The sequence below is a fragment of the Dendrobates tinctorius genome, unplaced genomic scaffold, assembly GCF_039654945.1.
Source record: "Dendrobates tinctorius isolate UK_male_01 unplaced genomic scaffold, ASM3965494v1 ptg000157l, whole genome shotgun sequence".
NCBI classification, from domain to species: domain Eukaryota; kingdom Metazoa; phylum Chordata; class Amphibia; order Anura; family Dendrobatidae; genus Dendrobates; species Dendrobates tinctorius.
This window is the reverse complement of record NW_027361824.1, coordinates 3,889,733-3,911,843: the sequence shown is the minus strand read 5'-3', so window position 1 is coordinate 3,911,843 and position 22,111 is coordinate 3,889,733. Positions and strand designations below refer to the sequence as shown.

Here is a 22,111-nt window from a genome sequence, read left to right as displayed (position 1 = left end):
TTCCCTGTGATGTCCTGTGGGGGGCGCCCTCGTCCTGCGGTGTAGATCTGATTCCTGTGGGGGGCGCCCTCGTCCTGCGGTGTAGATCTGCTCCCTGTGATGTCCTGTGGGGGCGCCCTCGTCCTGCGGTGTAGATCTGCTCCCTGTGATGTCCTGCGGGGGGCGTCCTCGTCCTGCGGTGTAGATCTGCTCCCTGTGATGTCCTGCGGTGTAGATCTGCTCCCTGTGATGTCCTGCGGCGTAGATCTGCTCCCTGTGATGTCCTGCGGCGTAGATCTGCTCCCTGTGATGTCCTGCGGCGTAGATCTGCTCCCTGTGATGTCCTGCGGCGTAGATCTGCTCCCTGTGATGTCCTGCGGCGTAGATCTGCTCCCTGTGATGTCCTGTGGGGGGCGCCCTCCTGCGGTGTAGATCTGATCCCTGTGATGTCCTGTGGGGGGCGCCCTCATCCTGCGGTGTAGATCTGCTCTCTGTGATGTCCTGCGGGGGGCGCCCTCGTCCTGCGGTGTAGAGCTGATCCCTGGGATGTCCTGCGGGGGGCGCCCTCGTCCTGCGGTGTAGAGCTGATCCCTGGGATGTCCTGCGGGGGGCGCCCTCGTCCTGCGGTGTAGATCTGCTCCCTGTGATGTCCTGCGGGGGGCGCCCTCGTCCTGCGGTGTAGAGCTGATCCCTGGGATGTCCTGCGGGGGGCGCCCTCGTTCTGTGGTGTAGATCTGCTCCCTGGGATGTCCTGCGAGGGGCGCTCTCGTCCTGCGGTGTATATCTGATCCCTGTGATGTCCTGTGGGGGGCGCCCTCGTCCTGCGGTGTAGATCTGCTCCCTGTGATGTCCTGTGGGGGGCGCCCTCGTCCTGTGGTGTAGATCTGATCCCTGTGATGTCCTGAGGGGGGCGTCCTCCTCCTGCGGTATAGATCTGCTCCCTGTGATGTCCTGTGGGGGGCGCCCTCGTCCTGCGGTGTAGATCTGATCCCTGTGATGTCCTGTGGGGGCGCCCTCCTCCTGCGGTGTAGATCTGCTCCCTGTGATGTCCTGCGGGGGGCGCCCTCGTCCTGCGCTGTAGATCTGCTCCCTGGGATGTCCTGCGGGGGGCACCCTCGTCCTGTGGTGTAGATCTGCTCCCTGGGATGTCCTGCGGGGGGCGCCCTCGTCCTGTGGTGTAGATCTGCTCCCTGGGATGTCCTGCGAGGGGCGCCCTCGTCCTGTGGTGTAGATCTGCTCCCTGGGATGTCCTGCGGGGGGCGCCCTCGTCCTGTGGTGTATATCTGATCCCTGTGATGTCCTGTGGGGGGGCGCCCTCGTCCTGCGGTGTAGATCTGCTCCCTATGATGTCCTGTGGGGGGCGCCCTCGTCCTGTGGTGTAGATCTGATCCCTGTGATGTCCTGAGGGGGGCGCCCTCGTCCTGTGGTGTAGATCTGATCCCTGTGATGTCCTGAGGGGGCGCCCTCCTCCTGCGGTGTAGATATGATTCCTGTGATGTCCTGTGGGGGGCCTCCTCGTCCTGCGGTGTAGATCTGATCCCTGTGATGTCCTGTGGGGGGCGCCCTCCTCCTGCGGTGTAGATCTGATTCCTGTGATGTCCTGTGGGGGGCCTCCTCGTCCTGCGGTGTAGATCTGCTCCCTGTGATGTCCTGCGGGGGGCGTCCTCGTCCTGCGGTGTAGATCTGCTTCCTGTGATGTCCTGCGGGGGGCGCCCTCCTCCTGCGGTGTAGATCTGCTCCCTGTGATGTCCTGCGGTGTAGATCTGCTCCCTGTGATGTCCTGTGGGAGGCGCCCTCGTCCTGCGGTGTAGATCTGCTCCCTGTGATGTCCTCTGGGGGGCGCCCTCGTCCTGCGGTGTAGATCTGCTCCCTGTGATGTCCTCTGGGGGGCGCCCTCGTCCTGCGGTGTAGATCTGATCCTTGTGATGTCCTGCGGGGGGCGCCCTCGTCCTGCGGTGTAGATCTGATCCCTGTGATGTCCTGCGGGGGGCGCCCTCGTCCTGCGGTGTAGATCTGATCCCTGTGATGTCCTGTGGGGGGCGCCCTCGTCCTGCGGTGTAGATCTGATCCCTGTGATGTCCTCTGGGGGGGCGCCCTCGTCCTGCGGTGTAGATCTGATCCCTGTGATGTCCTGCGGGGGGCGCCCTCGTCCTGCGGTGTAGATCTGCTCCCTGTGATGTCCTCTGGGGGGGCGCCCTCGTCCTGCGGTGTAGATCTGATCCCTGTGATGTCCTGCGGGGGGCGCCCTCGTCCTGCGGTGTAGATCTGCTCCCTGTGATGTCCTGTGGGGGGCGCCCTCGTCCTGCGGTGTAGATCTGCTCCCTGTGATGTCCTCTGGGGGGGCGCCCTCGTCCTGCGGTGTAGATCTTATCCCTGTGATGTCCTGTGGGGGGCGCCCTCGTCCTGCGGTGTAGATCTGCTCCCTGTGATGTCCTCTGGGGGGGCGCCCTCGTCCTGCGGTGTAGATCTTATCCCTGTGATGTCCTGCGGGTGGCACCCTCGTCCTGCGGTGTAGATCTGATCCCTGTGATGTCCTGCGGCGGGGCGCCCTCGTCCTGCGGTGTAGATCTGATCCCTGTGAGGGGCGCCCTCCTCCTGCGGTGTAGATCTGATCCCTGTGATGTCCTGTGAGGGGCGCCCTCCTCCTGCGGTGTAGATCTGATCCCTGTGATGTCCTGCGGGGGGCGCCCTCGTCCTGCGGTGTAGATCTGATCCCTGTGATGTCCTGCGGGGGGCGCCCTCGTCCTGCGGTGTAGATCTGATCCCTGTGATGTCCTGCGGGGGGCGCCCTCGTCCTGCGGTGTAGATCTGATCCCTGTGATGTCCTGCGGGGGGCGCCCTCGTCCTGCGGTGTAGATCTGATCCCTGTGATGTCCTGCGGGGGGCGCCCTCGTCCTGCGGTGTAGATCTGATACCTGTGATGTCCTGCGGGGGGCGCCCTCGTTCTCCTTGTCCTCCACCTCCTGCAGTTCTGTATTCCGTGCTCCATGCTGCTTCCTGTAGTGATCACCTCCAGAGCTGTATTCACAATGCTGCTGACTTCCTGTTGGCTCTCAGGCTGCTCACTCACTGCTGCCCGTGTTGGTTCAGTGCCAGTACTCGTTTCCTGGTCTCAGTAGTGCACCCAGTGCTGTTCCTGTGTGTTCTGGTGGTTGCAGCTCTGGTGGTGACTGGAGTAGGACACTGCGCTCCCTCCCCTGTGACTGTCCTCTCTCTCTTCCCCAGGTGAGCAGTTGCTGGAGGCGGTGCGGACTGGTGACGTCAGTGATGTGGAGAGGTGAGCGCCGCGGAGGTTTGCCACGTGTAGACGCCGCCATCTTTATAAATGAGAGTAATTGTGAGGACGGTGATGGAGTCAGGAGCTGCTGCTTACTGATAGTGGTGGGGGGCCGGCGGGGGCCACATCCAGACACCACCCTGCATAATGATGGCGTCCTGTCCTCTGCTCCTAGATTACTGCGGGAGAAGGTGGACCCCAACGGCAGACACCGGCTGGGCTGGACGGCGCTGATGGTGGCCGCCATCCGGAGGAATCACAGGTACGGGGGGCTACAGCTGTGGGGGGTCTCCGTGCGTGCGGCTGAGCGCTGTCACCAGGACAATTCCCCCCTATGCAGGAGCCGTCACTGCTGAGCTGCACCTCCCCGCTTTCTCCGCCACCGCCGGGGAGGTAGGTGATGTGTCCGCTCTCCACACCCATGATTCTCCCCCTTTTAGTTTTTTGTCGCCCCCCCCCTTCGTTATTTTTCCAGCCGGTGCTCAGACGATGGCTGGAGATCTGCGGTTCCCGTACCCCCGGCGGTGGCAGCACTTTCGGCGTCCATCTTGGCACATGGAGCCTGTGGGGTTCGCGGCTCGCCTGTCGCCCGCTTTCTTTGTCCCGTCCCCCCTCGCCCCATATTGTCTCGGTTCCCAGGGCGATCATCTCTCTCCAGTGTTTGCCGACCCGATCTGATGAGTCGTCTGAACAGAAATCCAATTTGCGCCGCTCCGCACGATCCGCTCCGGTGACTTCTGATGTGTCAAGTTCATAAGTGACAAAAAGGACGTAAATGACTTGGACCAACACAGGATTAGGCCGGCGCACAATGGCGGGATATCCGCTCTCGAGCGGCACGACCCGTGCGATGAGTTCGTGTGTGGCGCCGGTTTTTGACAAGAGCCCCTGACAAGCTCAATGCCAGGAGGAGCCCACAAGGCCGTCACATAAGAGGCTTCCCGCTCCGTGTTTGTTCTGCTTTCATGTCTCATCCTGTTACTGAGGGGCGCGGACAATGGCCGCCGAGCCCCCGACACTATTTACTCTTCCAGGTGATCGGCGGAGCAGAACCTAAGTGCAAGAGAAGTGTCAGAGCCGCGTCTGATCTCTGCCGGGAACCTTCTCTATCTCCTCATGTACAGCGCCGTGCAAAAGTGCTAGGCAGGTGTGGAAAGAAGCGCTGCAGAGGCCGAAGCTGCAGACGTGGAAGTGAGAACAAATCATTATTATTATTATTATTATTATTATTTATTGTTATAGCGCCATTTATTCCATGGCGCTTTACATGTAAGGAGGAGTATACATAAAAACAAGTACAATAATCTTAAACAATACAAGTCATAACTGGTACAGGAGGAGAGAGGACCCTGCCCGCGAGGGCTCACAATCTTCAAGGGATGGGTGATAATACAGTAGGCGAGGGTAGAGCTGGTCGTGCAGCGGTTTGGTCGATCGGTGGTTACTGCAGGTTATAGGCTTGTCGGAAGAGGTGGGTCTTCAGGCTCTTTTTGAAGGTTTCGATGGTAGGTGAGAGTCTGATATGTTGGGGTAGAGAGTTCCAGAGTAGGGGTGATGCGCGAGAGAAATCTTGTATGCGATTGTGGGAAGAGGAGATAAGAGGGGAGTAGAGAAGGAGATCTTGTGAGGATCGGAGGTTGCGTGCAGGAAAGTACCGGGAGACGAGGTCACAGATGTATGGAGGAGACAGGTTGTGGATTGCTTTGTATGTCATGGTTAGGGTTTTGTAATGGAGTCTCTGAGCAATGGGGAGCCAGTGAAGGGATTGACAGAGGGGAGAAGCTGGGGAATAGCGGGGGGACAGGTGGATTAGTCGGGCAGCAGAGTTTAGAATAGATTGGAGGGGTGCGAGAGTGTTTGAGGGGAGGCCACAGGCATGAGGTTGCAGTAGTCAAGGCGAGAGATGATGAGGGCATGGACTAGGGTTTTTGCAGATTCTTGGGTGAGGAATGAACGGATGCGTGAAATATTTTTGAGTTGAAGTCGGCAGGAAGTGGAAAGGGTTTGGATATGTGGTTTGAAGGAGAGATCAGCGTCAAGGATTACTCCGAGGCAGCGAGCTTGTGGGACTGGGGAGAGTGGGCAGTCATTTACTGTAATGGATAGGTTCGTAGGGGGGGTCACGTGAGATGGGGGAAAGATGATGAATTCTGTTTTGTCCATGTTGAGTTTCAGATATCTAGTGGAGAAGAAGGATGAAATAGTGGACAGACATTGAGGGATTCTGGTTAGTAGGGAGGTGATATCTGGTCCAGAGATGTAGATCTGTGTGTCATCAGCATAAAGATGATACTGAAAGCCATGAGATTCTATGAGCTGTCCCAGGCCAAAGGTGTAAATAGAGAACAGCAGGGGCCCAAGGACTGAACCTTGTGGGACTCCGACAGATAGGGGGCGAGGTGAGGAGGTGGTGTGTGAGTGGGAGACGCTGAATGTCCGGTCTGTTAGGTATGATGAGATCCAGGAGAGGGCCAAGTCTGTGATGCCGAGGGATGAGAGGGTCTGTAATAATAGGGAATGGTCCACTGTGTCAAAGGCAGCCGACAGGTCCAGGAGGAGGAGGACAGAGTAGTGTCGCTTGCTCTTGGCAGTTAAGAGGTCATTGGTGACCTTAGTAAGGGCAGTTTCAGTGGAGTGGTGTGACCGGAAGCCAGATTGTAAGCGGTCGAAGAGGGAGCAAGAAGAGAGATGGGAGGACAGTTCAAGGTAGACGTGTTGTTCCAGTAGCTTGGAGGCGTATGGGAGAAGTGATATAGGGCGATAGCTAGATACAGAGGATGGGTCAAGAGAGGGCTTTTTGAGGATAGGTGTGATGGAGGCATGTTTAAAGCTTGAGGGGAAAACACCAGTTGTTAGTGACAGGTTGAAGAGATGGGTTAGGGTTGGGATGAAGACTGTGGTGAGGTTTGGGATGAAGTGGGATGGGATCGGGTCGAGTGCACAGGTGGTGAGATGTGATCTTGAGAGTAGAGTGGAGAGTCGATCTTCTGTAATGGTGGAGAAGTTGGTTTTGAAGGTGGAGGGCTGGGAAGTCGGGAGGAAGGGCTCTGGGGGTTGTTGACCAAAACTGTCCCTGATGTTATCAATTTTCTGCTTGAAAAATGAGGCAAAGTCTTCAGCTGAGATGAGTGGGGAGGGAGGAGGTGCTGGGGGGCGGAGGAGAGAATTGAAGGTGTTGAATAACTGTTTAGGGTTGTGAGACAGGGAGGATATGAGAGATGAGAAGTAGGTTTGTTTAGCTGTGGCGAGTGTGGTCTTGAAAGTAGTGAGGGACTGTTTGAATGCGATGAAGTGCTTGTTGGAGTGGGATCTTTTCCATCTGCGCTCAGCAGCCCTGGAAGCTCGCCTCAGCTCTTTGGTCAGGCTGGTGTGCCAGGGCTGTCTGTTGATTTTGCGAGTTTTGGTATGTGTAAGTGGGGCAGCGGATTCCAAAGCTACAGCTATTGTGGTGTTATATAGAGCGGCAGCGTCATCCGCATTGTGTAAGGAACTTATATCTGTAAGAGGGAGGAGGGATTCAGAGAATGAGTGTAGGTCAAGGTGTTTAAGATTCCTGCGAGGGTGTGAAAGTTTGTGGGGTGGGGATTGTAGACATGGAGTGAAGAGGGAAGAGAATGTGAGCAGGTTGTGGTCAGAGAGAGGAAGAGGTGAGTTAGAGAGGTTAGATAGGGAGCAGAGGCGGGTGAAGATGAGGTCCAGTGTGTGGCCATCTTTGTGGGTGGCTGTAGAGGACCATTGAGTGAGGCCGAAGGAGGAAGTGAGAGATAGAAGTTTAGTGGCAGCTGAGAGGGAAGTGTCAATGGGGATGTTGAAGTCGCCCATGATGATAGTAGGGATGTCCGCGGAAAGGAAATGAAGTAACCAGGTGGTGAAGTGGTCAAAGAAGGTGGTGGCTGGCCCTGGGGGGCGGTAGATGACAGCCAGTTGGAGGTTGGAGGGGGAGTAGATGCGCACAGAGTGCCCCTCAAAGGAAGGGAGGGTAACAGAGGGTGGCAGTGGGATTGGGGTGAAGGAGCAGGTATCTGACAGGAGAAAACCAACTCCTCCACCATGTTTGCTGCTGGGGCGGGGGGTGTGAGAAAGGTGGAAGCCGCCATACGAAAGTGCAGCAGGAGAGGCTGTGTCAGAAGGGGTGAGCCAGGTTTCGGTGATGGCGAGGAAGGAGAGTTTGGTAGTAACAAAAAGATCATGGATGTAGGAAAGCTTGTTGCAGACAGAGCGAGCGTTCCACAGAGCTCCTGTTAGTGGGACTGGGGAAGCGGGGGCTGGGTGAATGGGTATAAGGTTGGAGAGGTTACGGAAGGTTGTGATAGTGTGGATGGGAGGTAGAAATGACTGTGGGAATGTGGTGAGGAGGACCAGGATTTGGGGAGATATCGCCAGCAGTGAGAAGGAGCAGAGAAAGTGTTAGCAGGTGGGAGCAGGAGAGGGCATGAGGGGGCTGTCTTTGTTTGGAGACAGAGGATTGTATGTTAAGGAACAGTTTTGAGGCGGAGGTGAGGTGGATGGGGAGGATTGAAGAAGAGATGAACAGTTCCTTACTAGGAGTAGGGATTAGGGGAATTAGCAGAAAGTGAAGGATTATTGGGGTGAAAGTGAAAACAAACAGAAACATTGTTTACAGTGACTGTGTACAGTTACCTTCAGTTCCAATTCTGGTTTTAATTCCTAAATTAATCTTCACACTTCTAGCACACACTTATAGCAATCACAATGCAGACTTGTGCTCTGCAATATATGTACAACTAAGTGCAGTCAGGTGTGAAGCAGAGAGGAGTGGTCTCTGCTCATTTTGGTCAGACAATTAAGAGTGGACCAGATGTATATGATCAAGCCAGAGTAAACAAGGTCATAAATAACACTGGGGTAAGCTGGGGTTAGCTGAAAGGCATACCATGTGAATGCTAGGTGCAGAGGCAAGTCTATGTGCAAAGCTGGGTGACGCACTGTGTGTCCTTCATAGACAGACAGCAGGTGAGCAGGAGAGCTGGGTGGATGGACATACCTGTCGGCCTCTGCACCTAGCATTCACATGGTATGTCCATCCACCCAGCTCTCCTGCTCTCCTGCTGTCTATCATTGGTATTAATTATCAAAATGTAAATCCTATCAGTATCTGGTGACCGCCCGTCGCCTCCATCATCAGTATCTGGTGACCACCCGTCGCCTCCATCGTCAGTATCTGGTGACCTCCTGTCTCCTCCATAATCAGTATCTAGGGACCACCCGTCTCCTCCACCATCAGTATCTGGTGGCCGCTCATCTCCTCCATCATCGGTATCTGGTGACCGCCTTCTTATATATATATATATATATATATATATATATATATATATATATATATATATATATATGCACACCCGTTAACCATGCAGATAATGTATATTTACATACAGTACTCAGCATAAATGAGTACACCCCCTTTGAACAGTCAGACTTTCATCAATATCTCACTGAACTGAACCATTCCCGACCTTCTGACAGTTCTGAGTTTGGTAGAAGGTTTCTCCCCATATTCTGGCAGTGAGGCGACTCCTGAACCTTTCATCAGTAGATCGTCGGTGTCGGGCCTCGTTCACACTGGAGTCTGACGTGGCCGAGCGCTATGTGATGTCACTGGACCGCACGCATCCCCATGTTACATAGTGTGGGGCAGTGCAGATCCGATTCAGCATGAGACAATGGCAGCATACAGCGTGCGATGATCGGACCGTGCGCAGCTAAACACGTCTATGGGAGGATGTGACACCTCGCCCTGCACTCGAATGTCCCCCCTGTCCAATATCCGCGCTCAGAGACAATGAGGGGGATGGAGAAATTCGTTCTCAGTCTTCTTCGCACCTGACCTGCGACTCTCTCATGTGAGACAACAGATCACACTCAGATGACACTCTGATCAGAGTCTGACAGAGTTTGAGGCGAGTCTCATCAGCATAATCAGCCCAATTCTCTCACCTGAGAAAACATACGCTGGTGTGAGCAGCCCCTTGGTCAAATTATTTGATTCAAAGCACTCCCTACATCTAGTGTTTTGTACGGCCCCCATGATTTTTAAGTATTCTAACTTATGGTAAAGCTTTGCTGATCTTGTTGCTGTCACTTTTCCTGGTCTTGTAACATTTCTCTTCCATGTGGTGCCATTGCTGAGAGCATGACATTGGAAGGGGTTTTCTTCTTGGTCTTGTGACATTTCTCTTCCACGTGGTGCCATTGCTGACACCATGAAATGGGCAAGGGTTTTCTTTTAAGTGTCGACCCCTTAGGCTGTGTGCACACGATGCGGATATATAGCGGATCCGCAGCGGATTTTTCCGCGCAGAAACGCTGCATATCCGCATTGTGATGTACAGTAGCCTTAAATTCAATGGAATAAAAAAACCGCTGTGCAGACGCTGCGGATTTTTCCGCGGTACAAAATCCGCAGCATGTTGCTTCTTTTGTGCAGTTTTCCACCTCCCCTGTCTCCAAATCCGCAGGGGGGAATCCGCAGTGGAAAACCGCACAAAAACAGCAGGAAAACCGCATTAAAAATGGAAGAAATCCGCAGGAAAAATGCAGGTCATTTGACCTGCGGATTTCTTCCATTCTGCGCGGAAAAAATCTCGGGCAAAAAAGTCCGTCAGCACTCAGCCTTATAGTCGCCCATTTGCTAGACACTGGTATAATGAAGCGTTCGACTGATCTATAGGTGAGTTCTTAAGTAGAATTTTTTTAATCTAAACTTTAGCTTTACTACTGAGAATTTCATTGGGGTGTACTCATTTTTGCAACATGGTCTTTTAATGAGTTTGTTAAAAACATTTTTTAGTGTAAAATAACATATCTCGTTTGCAGTCAGTGATTGACATTTGTGTAGTGCAATCTCCCACAGATAATGTGGGTTCTGAAAGGAAGCGAAATGTTTTCTGACATCTGCAGGGGTGTACTCATTTCTGCTGAGCACTGTATATCTATGTATTAGTACAGAAACTTCTCGTATATTAAGGTGTGTATAATGTATGGGAGTAGAGGGGGTCCTCATACGCGGGGTCTCCACATTCTGTGCTCGTCTTCTCCCCGGACACATTTTATTTTTTTATTATTTTTACACTTTGATGTTGATTTGTTAAATCAGTAGAATTCTGGGATTCTCGGGGAGTCCGTGTGGACGACGCTGATCTTAGTGATCGGTGCTGGCGGCCGGACCCCGCGGATCTATCATCGGCCCCGTCTTGTCCTGCAGCTGATCCTCAGTGATCGGTGCTGGCGGCCGGACCCCGCGGATCTATCATCGGCCCCGTATTGTCCTGCAGCTGATCCTCAGTGATCGGTGCTGACGGCCGTACCCCGCGGATCTATCATCGGCCCCGTCTTGTCCTGCAGCTGATCCTCAGTGATCGGTGCTGGCGGCCGGACCCTGCGGATCTATCATCGGCCCCGTCTTGTCCTGCAGCTGATCCTCAGTGATCGGTGCTGGCGGCCGTACCCCGCGGATCTATCATCGGCCCCGTCTTGTCCTGCAGCTGATCCTCAGTGATCGGTGCTGGCGGCCGGACCCCGCGGATCTATCATCGGCCCCGTCTTGTCCTGCAGCTGATCCTCAGTGATCGGTGCTGGCGGCCGGACCCCGCGGATCTATCATCGGCCCCGTATTGTCCTGCAGCTGATCCTCAGTGATCGGTGCTGACGGCCGTACCCCGCGGATCTATCATCGGCCCCGTATTGTCCTGCAGCTGATCCTCAGTGATCGGTGCTGGCGGCCGGACCCCGCGGATCTATCATCGGCCCCGTCTTGTCCTGCAGCTGATCCTCAGTGATCGGTGCTGGCGGCCGTACCCCGCGGATCTATCATCGGCCCCGTATTGTCCTGCAGCTGATCCTCAGTGATCGGTGCTGACGGCCGTACCCCGCGGATCTATCATCGGCCCTGTCTTGTCCTGCAGCTGATCCTCAGTGATCGGTGCTGGCGGCCGGACCCCGCGGATCTATCATCGGCCCCGTCTTGTCCTGCAGCTGATCCTCAGTGATCGGTGCTGGCGGCCGGACCCCGCGGATCTATCATCGGCCCCGTCTTGTCCTGCAGCTGATCCTCAGTGATCGGTGCTGGCGGCCGTACCCCGCGGATCAATCATCGGCCCCGTCTTGTCCTGCAGCCGATCCTCAGTGATCGGTGCTGGCGGCCGGACCCCGCGGATCTATCATCGGCTCCGTCTTGTCCTGCAGCTGATCCTCAGTGATCGGTGCTGGCGGCCGGACCCCGCGGATCTATCATCGGCCCCGTCTTGTCCTGCAGCCGATCCTCGGTGATCGGTGCTGGCGGCCGGACCCCACGGATCTATCATCGGCCCCGTCTTGTCCTGCTGCAGCCGATCCTCGGTTATTGTGTTTTATTTGTGAGATCCTATTCTGTGTTCTCGTTTTCTGCACTTTAATCTGATGATATTGGGTGCTGATGCCGGATTATTGGACGTCATTCCTTTTCTCCGTCTGTGTGGCTCCGGTACCATCTTTCCTCTGTGATGTTGTGCCATTCATGAGACCCCCGTGTCCGGTGATGCAGCGGCATTGATGACATTAATCTGAGGGACTGCCTTGCGTCAGTCACACATTCTGTGACTGGTCAGTGCCGGATTATCAGATGACAAATTAAAGGACCCTGACTGTTGTGCAGAGGTGATTACTGCAGGGGGCGCAGCAGCCCCTCCCCCGGCCGAGCCTCCGTGGTGGGGGTAATTAGAGGAGGACATCAGTGGGCCGCCCGCATGTCACACCCCACTGTCCCTCTGTAGAGACCTCCTGGATGAGTGGTCCCAGCTGCCCAGCACCCGCGCTGCCGACTCACACGTGGACCCTCGTCAGTATCGACCCACCATGAATGTGTATGACCATGAATGTATGGCGGGATCAATAGTGAAGTGCAGCAAGCCGTGCCCCCCGCGAGCTAAACCTCATTATATACCCCTCTATATAGCAAACATCCCCCCAGATCCGGATTACTGGACCCTCAGCGTCCAATGGTGCAAACTGTACTGATGAACACGGATTATAAGGAAACGAGATCGTGTATCTCTATAATATCAGGTCTTATCCTCCAGTCACCTCCAGAGCTGCACTCACTATTCTGCTGTTACATTGTGTCTTATACTTCAGTCACTTCCAGAACTGCACTCACTATTATGCTGTTACATTGTGTCTTATCCTCCAGTCACCTCCAGAGCTGCACTTACTATTCTGGTGTTACATTGGGTCTTATCCTCCAGTCACCTCCAGAGCTGCACTCACTATTCTGCTGTTACATTGTGTCTTTTCCTTCAGTCACTTCCAGAGCTGCACTCACTATTATGCTGTTACATTGTGTCTTATCCTCCAGTCACCTCTAGAGCTGCAGTCTCCATTCTCCTGTTACATCGTGTCTTATCCTCCAGTCACCTCCAGAGCTGCAGTCACTATTTTGCTGTTAAATCATGTCTTACCCTCCAATTAACTCCAGAGCTGCACTCAATATTCTGCTGTCACATTATATCTTATCCTCCAGTCACATCCATAGCTGCTGTCACCATTCTGCTGTTACATCATGTTTTATCCTCCAGTCCCCTCCAGAGCTGCAGTCACTATTCTGCTGTTAATCATGTGCTATCCTCCACATCATGTGTTAAAGAAGAATAGTGACTGCAGCTCTGGAGGTGACTGTAGCTTATGGTTATACATAGGGTATGCCCGCGGAGTGTCAGCTCTTCTGTTCGCTCTCACGCTCCTCTTCTCTCTTTTCAGTGCGGTGAAGTCGTTACTTTGTGCAGGAGCCGACCCCAACCTGGGAGATGACTTCTCCAGCGTTTATGAGGTGGCAAAGGAGAAAAATCTGCACTCACTGCAAGGTGAGATTGGGGCGTATGACGGAAGCTCTATGGCAGCGTGAGAGAGAGCGCAGTACTCCAGTCACACCCAGAGCTGCACATACATTTCTAGATCTGCACAGACACAGTGACATCACATCTTATTACAGTACAGGGGGATATAAGAGGAGCCGTGATATCACATCTTACAGTACAGGGGGATACAAGAGGAGCGGTGATATCGCATCTTATTACAGTACAGGGTTATATGAGAGGAGCGGTGATATCACATCTTATTACAGTACAGGGGGATATAAGAGGAGCGGTGATATCACATCTTATTACAGTACAGGGGGATATAAGAGGAGCGGTGATATCACATCTTATTACACTACAGGGGGATATAAGAGGAGCGGTGATGTCGCATCTTATTACAGTACAGGGGGATATAAGAGGAGCGGTGATGTCGCATCTTATTACAGTACAGGGGGATATAAGAGGAGCGGTGATGTCGCATCTTATTATAGTACAGGGGGATATAAGAGGAGCGGTGATGTCGCATCTTATTACAGTACAGGGGGATATAAGAGGAGCGGTGATATCACATCTTATTACACTACAGGGGGATATAAGAGGAGCGGTGATATCACATCTTATTACAGTACAGGGGGATATAAGAGGAGCGGTGATGTCGCATCTTATTACAGTACAGGGGGATATAAGAGGAGCGGTGATGTCGCATCTTATTATAGTACAGGGGGATATAAGAGGAGCGGTGATATCACATCTTATTACAGTACAGGGTGATGTAAGAGGAGCGGTGATATCACATCTTATTACACTACAGGGGGATATAAGAGGAGCGGTGATATCGCATCTTATTATAGTACAGGGGGATATAAGAGGAGCGGTGATGTCGCATCTTATTACAGTACAGGGGGATATAAGAGGAGCGGTGATATCACATCTTATTATAGTACAGGGGGATATAAGAGGAGCGGTGATATCACATCTTATTACAGTACAGGGTGATGTGAGTGGAGTCCTCTATGGAGTCCAGTGGGCGGGGTGACAGACTCTTAAGCGCCTCTGATTGGCTGCAGGTGTTACACTTTGTTGCATTGTGTCCCGGGGTCGCGGTGTTGACCTCGTGGTCATGTTGTGGTCGTGTTGTGCAGAGACCCCTTAGATCCCTGTGGCCTCGGTCTGTACATTCAGGGTTTTTAGTGAGGAGCGTTGGATGTGATTGTCAGCTCTTGCGCCGTTTTGTCGGTGACGCCGCCCTCCCCCGCCCGCCGCCTTCTGTACATATTTCTGTTTCATAAAATCCTCTAAACTGCGGCTTCACCAGAAATCTATTGCAGACATTTGCGCGGCCGGCAGCGAGCGGTGATGGATGGGCGGCGCGGCTCCCCCTGACGCTTTATCGAGTTTGCCATCATAATGCCGCGCTCCGGTATTTCTCACAGATGATGACTGAGCTGTCATGGCGGAGGGCGGGGGAGGGGGCAGACGCCCCGTAATAATAAGACTTTAATCTCTTTACCGCTCTCCTGCCTAGTGTCTCAGATTCATCTTCCCTGACACGCGGCTCAGTCGGCACCGGGGGCCCGTTAACCCTCTGTGGGGCCCCCACCCCGGGTAAAGTTTTCCATCCCGTGTACAGAGTCACTCGTGTGATTGTTTCTTCTCATTTTATCTAATTGGGTTAAATCGATGCGTGCGGCCCTTTAAGACAAGGGATTTCTTCATCCTCTACGTCTGTTCCTGGGAAAGCTGAGTGGACTGGTCACTTATCAGGAGCTGTCATCCAGCTTTCCCAATGCCGTGAATGATCAATGTGACGATCTGTAATATGCGAGCAGCAGCTGCCGAGCCCCGCACTGACCACTCACCCAGCTTTCCCAGGGGCCTCGATCTTTGGCTTGCTGAGGTTTATTTCTTCTTCTTTCGTAGCCTTTTTTTATCAGGGACAGAAATGTTCTGATGTCTAGGAAAGCTGGGTAGAGTTTTATTACCCATTAATACGCTGGTGCCATCACCCAGCTTTCCCAAAATCCTGCATGATTACTGAATAACAAAGCAGGTTTTAAATTATGGGAAAGCTGGATGCCTACTGGGTCCTGAAGTGCTCAGCATAGCTCCAACACAGCCAGTCACTCAACTTTCGAAGTATCCTGAATGGCGTAAGTGTCTCGTTCTGTATCTTCTCCGTCCCTATTACTGCATGACCGGGCAGATTTGATGTTCTGGCGTCTGGAGGAGTTGGATGCTGAACCCACAGTTTTTTTCGTATGAGTGACCCAACTCTTCTAGAAAACAAAAAAATTCCATATAGCATCTTTCCAGCAGGGGGCGACTCTGGAGGGTGAGATCCTCCGTGTCCTGCAGACGGGGCAGGTGGATGAGCGATCATTGATCGGAGCCTGCGGAGAAGAAATCTGAGTGCAGCTGCTGATTATCCACCCTGGTAATCAATACTAAGATCATCCTCTGAGAGCGCCCCCCTGGGGCTGCATCTGTCCTAGCTGACAAGTGCACCTGCAACCACAGAGAAGCTGGAACACCGACCATCTATTACTCCCTGTTATCAGCCATTACTGGGGAGGAGACTGTAGGACAGGAGACTACAATCTATTACTCCCCGTTATCAGCCATTACTGGGGGAGGAGACTGTAGGACAGGAGACTACAATCTATTACTCCCTGTTATCAGCCATCACTGGGGGAGGAGACTGTAGGACAGGAGACTACAATCTATTACTCCATTATCAGCCATTACTGGGGGAGGAGACTGTAGGACAGGAGACTACAATCTATTACTCCCCGTTATCAGCCATTACTGGGGGAGGAGACTGTAGGACAGGAGACTACAATCTATTACTCCCTGTTATCAGCCATCACTGGGGGAGGAGACTGTAGGACAGGAGACTACAATCTATTACTCCATTATCAGCCATTACTGGGGGAGGAGACTGTAGGACAGGAGACTACAATCTATTACTCCCTGTTATCAGCCATTACTGGAGAGGAGACTGTAGGACAGGAGACTACAATCTATTACTCCATTATCAGCCATTACTGGGGGAGGAGACTGTAGGACAGGAGACTACAATCTATTACTCCCTGTTATCAGCCATTACTGGAGAGGAGACTGTAGGACAGGAGACTACAATCTATTACTCCATTATCAGCCATTACTGGGGGAGGAGACTGTAGGACAGGAGACTACAATCTATTACTCCCCGTTATCAGCCATTACTGGGGAGGAGACTGTAGGACAGGAGACTACAATCTATTACTCCCCGTTATCAGCCATTACTGGGGGAGGAGACTGTAGGACAGGAGACTACAATCTATTACTCCCCGTTATCAGCCATTACTGGGGGAGGAGACTGTAGGACAGGAGACTACAATCTATTACTCCCCGTTATCAGCCATTACTGGGGGGGGAGACTGTAGGACAGGAGACTACAATCTATTACTCCCCGTTATCAGCCATTACTGGGGGAGGAGACTATAGGACAGGAGACTACAATCTATTACTCCCTGTTATCAGCCATTACTGGGGGAGGAGACTGTAGGACAGGAGACTACAATCTATTACTCCCCGTTATCAGCCATTACTGGGGAGGAGACTGTAGGACAGGAGACTACAATCTATTACTCCCTGTTATCAGCCATTACTGGGGGAGGAGACTGTAGGACAGGAGACTACAATCTATTACTCCCTGTTATCGGCCATTACTGGGGGGGGAGACTGTAGGACAGGAGACTACAATCTATTACTCCCCGTTATCGGCCATTACTGGGGGAGGAGACTGTAGGACAGGAGACTACAATCTATTACTCCCTGTTATCAGCCATTACTGGGGGAGGAGACTGTAGGACAGGAGACTACAATCTATTACTCCCTGTTATCAGCCATTACTGGGGGGGGAGACTGTAGGACAGGAGACTACAATCTATTACTCCCCGTTATCAGCCATTACTGGGGGAGGAGACTGTAGGACAGGAGACTACAATCTATTACTCCCTGTTATCAGCCATTACTGGGGGAGGAGACTGTAGGACAGGAGACTACAATCTATTACTCCCTGTTATCAGCCATTACTGGGGGAGGAGACTGTAGGACAGGAGACTACAATCTATTACTCCCCGTTATCGGCCATTACTGGGGAGGAGACTGTAGGACAGGAGACTACAATCTATTACTCCCTGTTATCAGCCATTACTGGGGGAGGAGACTGTAGGACAGGAGACTACAATCTATTACTCCCCGTTATCGGCCATTACTGGGGAGGAGACTGTAGGACAGGAGACTACAATCTATTACTCCTCGTTATCAGCCATTACTGGGGAGGAGACTGTAGGACAGGAGACTACAATCTATTACTCCCCGTTATCGGCCATTACTGGGGAGGAGACTGTAGGACAGGAGACTACAATCTATTACTCCCCGTTATCGGCCATTACTGGGGAGGAGACTGTAGGACAGGAGACTACAATCTATTACTCCCGGTTATCAGCCATTACTGGGGAGGAGACTGTAGGACAGGAGACTACAATCTATTACTCCTCGTTATCAGCCATTACTGGGGAGGAGACTGTAGGACAGGAGACTACAATCTATTACTCCCCGTTATCAGCCATTACTGGGGGGGGAGACTGTAGGACAGGAGACTACAATCTATTACTCCCTGTTATCAGCCATTACTGGGGAGGAGACTGTAGGACAGGAGACTACAATCTATTACTCCTCGTTATCAGCCATTACTGGGGAGGAGGCTGTAGGACAGGAGACTACAATCTATTACTCCCCGTTATCAGCCATTACTGGGGGGGGAGACTGTAGGACAGGAGACTACAATCTATTACTCCCCGTTATCAGCCATTACTGGGGAGGAGACTGTAGGACAGGAGACTACAATCTATTACTCCCCGTTATCAGCCATTACTGGGGAGGAGACTGTAGGACAGGAGACTGCAATCTATTACTCCCTGTTATCAGCCATTGTGGCCCTCCTTTGTGCTCATCCGGTTTCTGTGTTTCATTTCTTGTGCTGTGGATGATGAGTCTGTTGTATATAGAGATTTCAGGCACCGTATAGTGCTATAATCCTCCGCTCCTGTGACTCCTGTGCTCGGGATCTTTGCTTCATGCGTACTCCTTTCTCGCATTATTTGATTTCTCCTTTTCCTGGGTTCCCTGGGTATTTGACCTGCTGGGGTGAAAGGTTGAGAGGGCAAACACCCCCGAGCAAAAGAATAATGGATTCTTCCACTCTAATCAGTGGTTAATGTTCTTGTCCGTGCCGCCATCCACGGATCGTTCCATCACGAGAGAGGTGTCGGTGGATGGACCATGTGGGCGTCCTGCCGGGCAGGATCTCTGCTTCCAGTCATTGAATTGAATCATTTGTTAGTACAGATTCGTCATCTGCTCGTCGCATTCACATGGATTCTCTGGAATCATAGTATATGACTAGGCTAGGTAGACATCTGGTTTGGCGGCCCACTGCACGCCGCGAATCTAACAAGCCATGAGGCTGTGTGTCCGACACTTGACCAAGACGGATCTGTGAAGGCTTCTATTCAATGGCAACAAGCAGAGGTCTATAGATGGGTAAAGGAATTGGCATTGCATATTGATGATGAGGAAGATGGACGTGGTGGTGAGGAGGGTGGTGGTGGTAGTGAGGTGGATGGAGGTGGTGGTGCGGACGATAAACGTGGTGAGGAGGATGGAGGTGGTGGTGAGGATGATGGTGGTGAGGAGGATGGAGGTGGTGGTGAGGACGATAGTGATGGTCGTAAGGAGGACGGATGTGGTGGTGGTGAGGACAATAGACGTGGTGGTGGTGAGGAGGATGGAGGTGGTGGTGGTGAGATCGATGGATGTGATGACCTCTTCTCTCCTTGTAGTTCTGGTGACGCGGGAGGATGAGTTCAGTAACCGGTTGAATAACCGCACCAGCTTCCGGGGCTGCACCGCGCTGCACTACGCTGTCTTGATGGACGACTACGGGACGGTCCGGGCTCTGCTGGAGGCGGGTGAGTGCTAAATATATATAGTGTATACAGAGATATATGTACCATGTGCTGCAGCTATTGTTTCACATCTGCTTCTCCCCGTGGGCCCCGTCTGGGTCCCGTGTCTTCTCCCCCCGTGGGCCCCTTCTTGGCCCTGTGTCCTCTTCCCCCTGTGGGCCCCTTCTGGGCCACAGCCTGTCCCCCTGTGGGCCCTGTGTCCTCCTCCCCCGTGGGGCCCGTCTGGCTCCCATGGCCTCTCCTCTCCGTGGGCCCCTTCTGGACCATGGCCTCTCCCCCCCGTGGGATCCTTTTGGGCCCCGTGGTCTCTTTCCCCCCCTCCCCGTGGGGCCCATCTGGGCCCCGTGGCCTCTCCTCCCCAGTGGTCCCCTTCTCGGCCATGGCCTCTCCTCCCCTGTGGGCCTCTTCTGCTCTTCTGGGCCATGGCCTCTTCCCCATGGGCCCCGTTGGGGCCGCGGCCTCTCCCTTGCACATCCCTGTATGCTGCCTTCTGGGTCGTGGCCTCTCCCCCGGTGGTGCCCGTCTGGGCTGTGGCCTATCCCCCTGTGGACCCCGTATGGGCCCCGCAGCCTCTGCCTGGGACTGGCACGTCCCTGTATGCCTCCTTCCAGGCCCTGTCCTGTGAGTATGTGTCAGGTGGCAGCAGGAGGGAAGGTGTTGCTCGGGTGAGTGCTCCACCTTTTGTCCTCCACTTCCTCTCCACCTGCCTGTCTGAGGTCCGTCTGGGACCCTCCTCGCCCTCTGGGGCATAAGCCATTATCGGGCCACTTAAACAGGCAGCTGAGCTGAGGATGCCCGGGGCCCCGCTGTCCTCTCATTCTCTCGCTTGACCTTTGCTGGACTTGTGGCCAGTGCATGACCGGGCACCTCCGCACATTAACCCACTCAGCGCCAGCCTGCTGCCGGACGTGTGCATCGATGCACAGAGGTGATGCTGCAGGGACAGTGAGTGCTCGGGGGACAGATGGGCGTCCGGGGGCTGTTTACCTCCATCTTATCGGCTCCATTTCACCTTCAACCATACACAAACCCCCCAGGTGTCTAGACCTCCAGATGGCGCAGGGCGCGGTGCCCGCTGCCGAGGACTGGTTAACCTGGATTCCAGGACGTCTGTGAAGTCGTCTCTTGTTCTGTGTAACAGATGTTGGGGGTCATTGACCGGAGGGGCCATTGCCCAACTTTCCACAGACTGCACTGACTACACACCAAGTTAGGCCATGCTCTGCTGTACCCTTCTTTGTTGCATTCAGTGAACCTGGAGGCTCAGGATGAACAGCGTTTTAGGGGCTGGGAGCCTCTATGATACTGTAACAGACACCCAGCTGCGAGAAGCTGACATCCCTACATTAAACCCCCCTGACAGTTGGCTTGGGAGCATGTTGGAGATTTAATGGCGGCTATATTGGTTGTCACCCAGCTTTCCCTGGCACAGATAAAACAGCTGTTGGTGTTTATCAGGAATTTAAGGGTCTCTTTACGCGGCCCCTGCAGGACACTGACGTCCGTCCGGCGGTGAGCAGCGGAGGGCCTGGGCTGGTGCGGGGCCCTAACCGGCGATTGACAGGGACCCCGGAAGCCACGAGTCGTAAAGACAAATGGCGCGGAGGCCGGAGTTAATAAAACCTGAGTAATGCGGGGCTGTCACCGACATAAACTTTTTTCAATAGCAGCGACAGAAACATATTTCCCCAATGAGTGACCTTCTCCAGCGGAGGCACCGAGCGGCGCCTCATTTATCAAATATTCTAAGATGCCGCGGCTAATGCCTCGCCGCCCGCGGTGCCGGCCAGGTGCCCGTCATCTATAACACGGCCCTCTCCGTGGGTGGTGACTAATTGCCCGCTCTATTACGGGGTCTTAAGGTTGTAGACCCTTCGGCGTGAGCACAATGGGCCGCCTGATCCTCCGCCAATTAGCCCCCCGCGGCCCCGGCACAGGCGGCCATTGTCTTCCTGCCCATCCCCAGTTTACAGACTGACGTCCTCCAGTCACTGCAGTTATTGTAGTAAAATTCCATTAATCCGGCATTCTCCGGACGGCTTTTCTTTTGCGGGTAACAGATGATCTCCAGATTATCTGTTAATCCGGGTGATAATCACAGGTGCTGTAACCCAGCTTTCTCGGTGTCAGGTCAGGAGTCTGGGAGAGCTGGGTGACGACCACTGTTTAGGCGACTATATCCTGCAGTGTCTACACCTGCACGGGCCCCTCCGTGGAGTCCTGGGAGACCCTCAGGGGCCCCTCTTGACCTAGTGGGGACCATTTTTGTCAAGATGCCGGATTATCGGGGTCCCGTTGCATACAGTGGACCTTGGGTCTTGTGTGACATCTGATGATCCGGCATCTAGACTAGCAATTAAAGGGATGTTCTAGAATCTGCTCAGCAGTCTGCGGAGGGGTGTGGCCATTATCAGCCAATCAGATCATTGCTGGTATTTTCTAAGCGTAATAAGCCACACCTCCAGGATCTCCTCCAGCGGCCTCTGTTCATCCTGAGCCTCCTGGTTCCTGAATATAATGCCAGATGTGCGGTGAAGACTGAGACATGGGGAGATGAGTAAGAGAGGGCCAAGCGTTCATGAGCGGCAGCATGGGGGCAGTGTTCAGGTCTCGTTATGGGGGCACTGAGGCCGTTGACCTGCAGAGCCCGGGGGGCCGGCATCCGCATCTCCCGCTCCGATGACACGTGTTATTTATGAAGGTGTAATATCCGATCGCTGCTGGTCGTGCGCCAGGCGAATCGATGAACACCCCCCTTTTCCTCCTCATGGTCAGGTCCTATCAATTATTGCTGCAATTAGTCATGTGGTCCGGACCATTAACAGGGGGATTAAGCTAATATTGGAGCGCCGCATCGATTGATCCCGAGGAAGAGAATAGATGTGCGGCCTCTGGGCTGTCATCAGCCGGCGGCCGGGGACACGTTAACGCCAGCGCGCTCGCTGCTCAGCGATCAGTCTTGTCAGCCGGGGCCACAGCAGAGAGCGGCCACC

At 53.6% G+C, this 22,111-nt stretch overlaps 1 protein-coding gene across 4 annotated transcripts in view; it reads left to right on the top strand.

Annotated features, from left to right (window-relative positions):
• The window catches only part of CLPB (ClpB family mitochondrial disaggregase), a 48,577-nt gene that overhangs the window by 4,412 nt on the left and 22,054 nt on the right, over positions 1-22,111 (top strand). For all 4 annotated transcript variants that reach the window (XM_073548477.1, XM_073548476.1, XM_073548474.1 and 1 more), the window contains exons 2-5: positions 3,205-3,256; positions 3,432-3,518; positions 13,007-13,110; positions 18,993-19,121. In XM_073548477.1, coding sequence (XP_073404578.1) covers positions 3,205-3,256; positions 3,432-3,518; positions 13,007-13,110; positions 18,993-19,121 — 372 coding nt within the window. The remainder of the gene's footprint in view (positions 1-3,204; positions 3,257-3,431; positions 3,519-13,006; positions 13,111-18,992; positions 19,122-22,111) is intronic.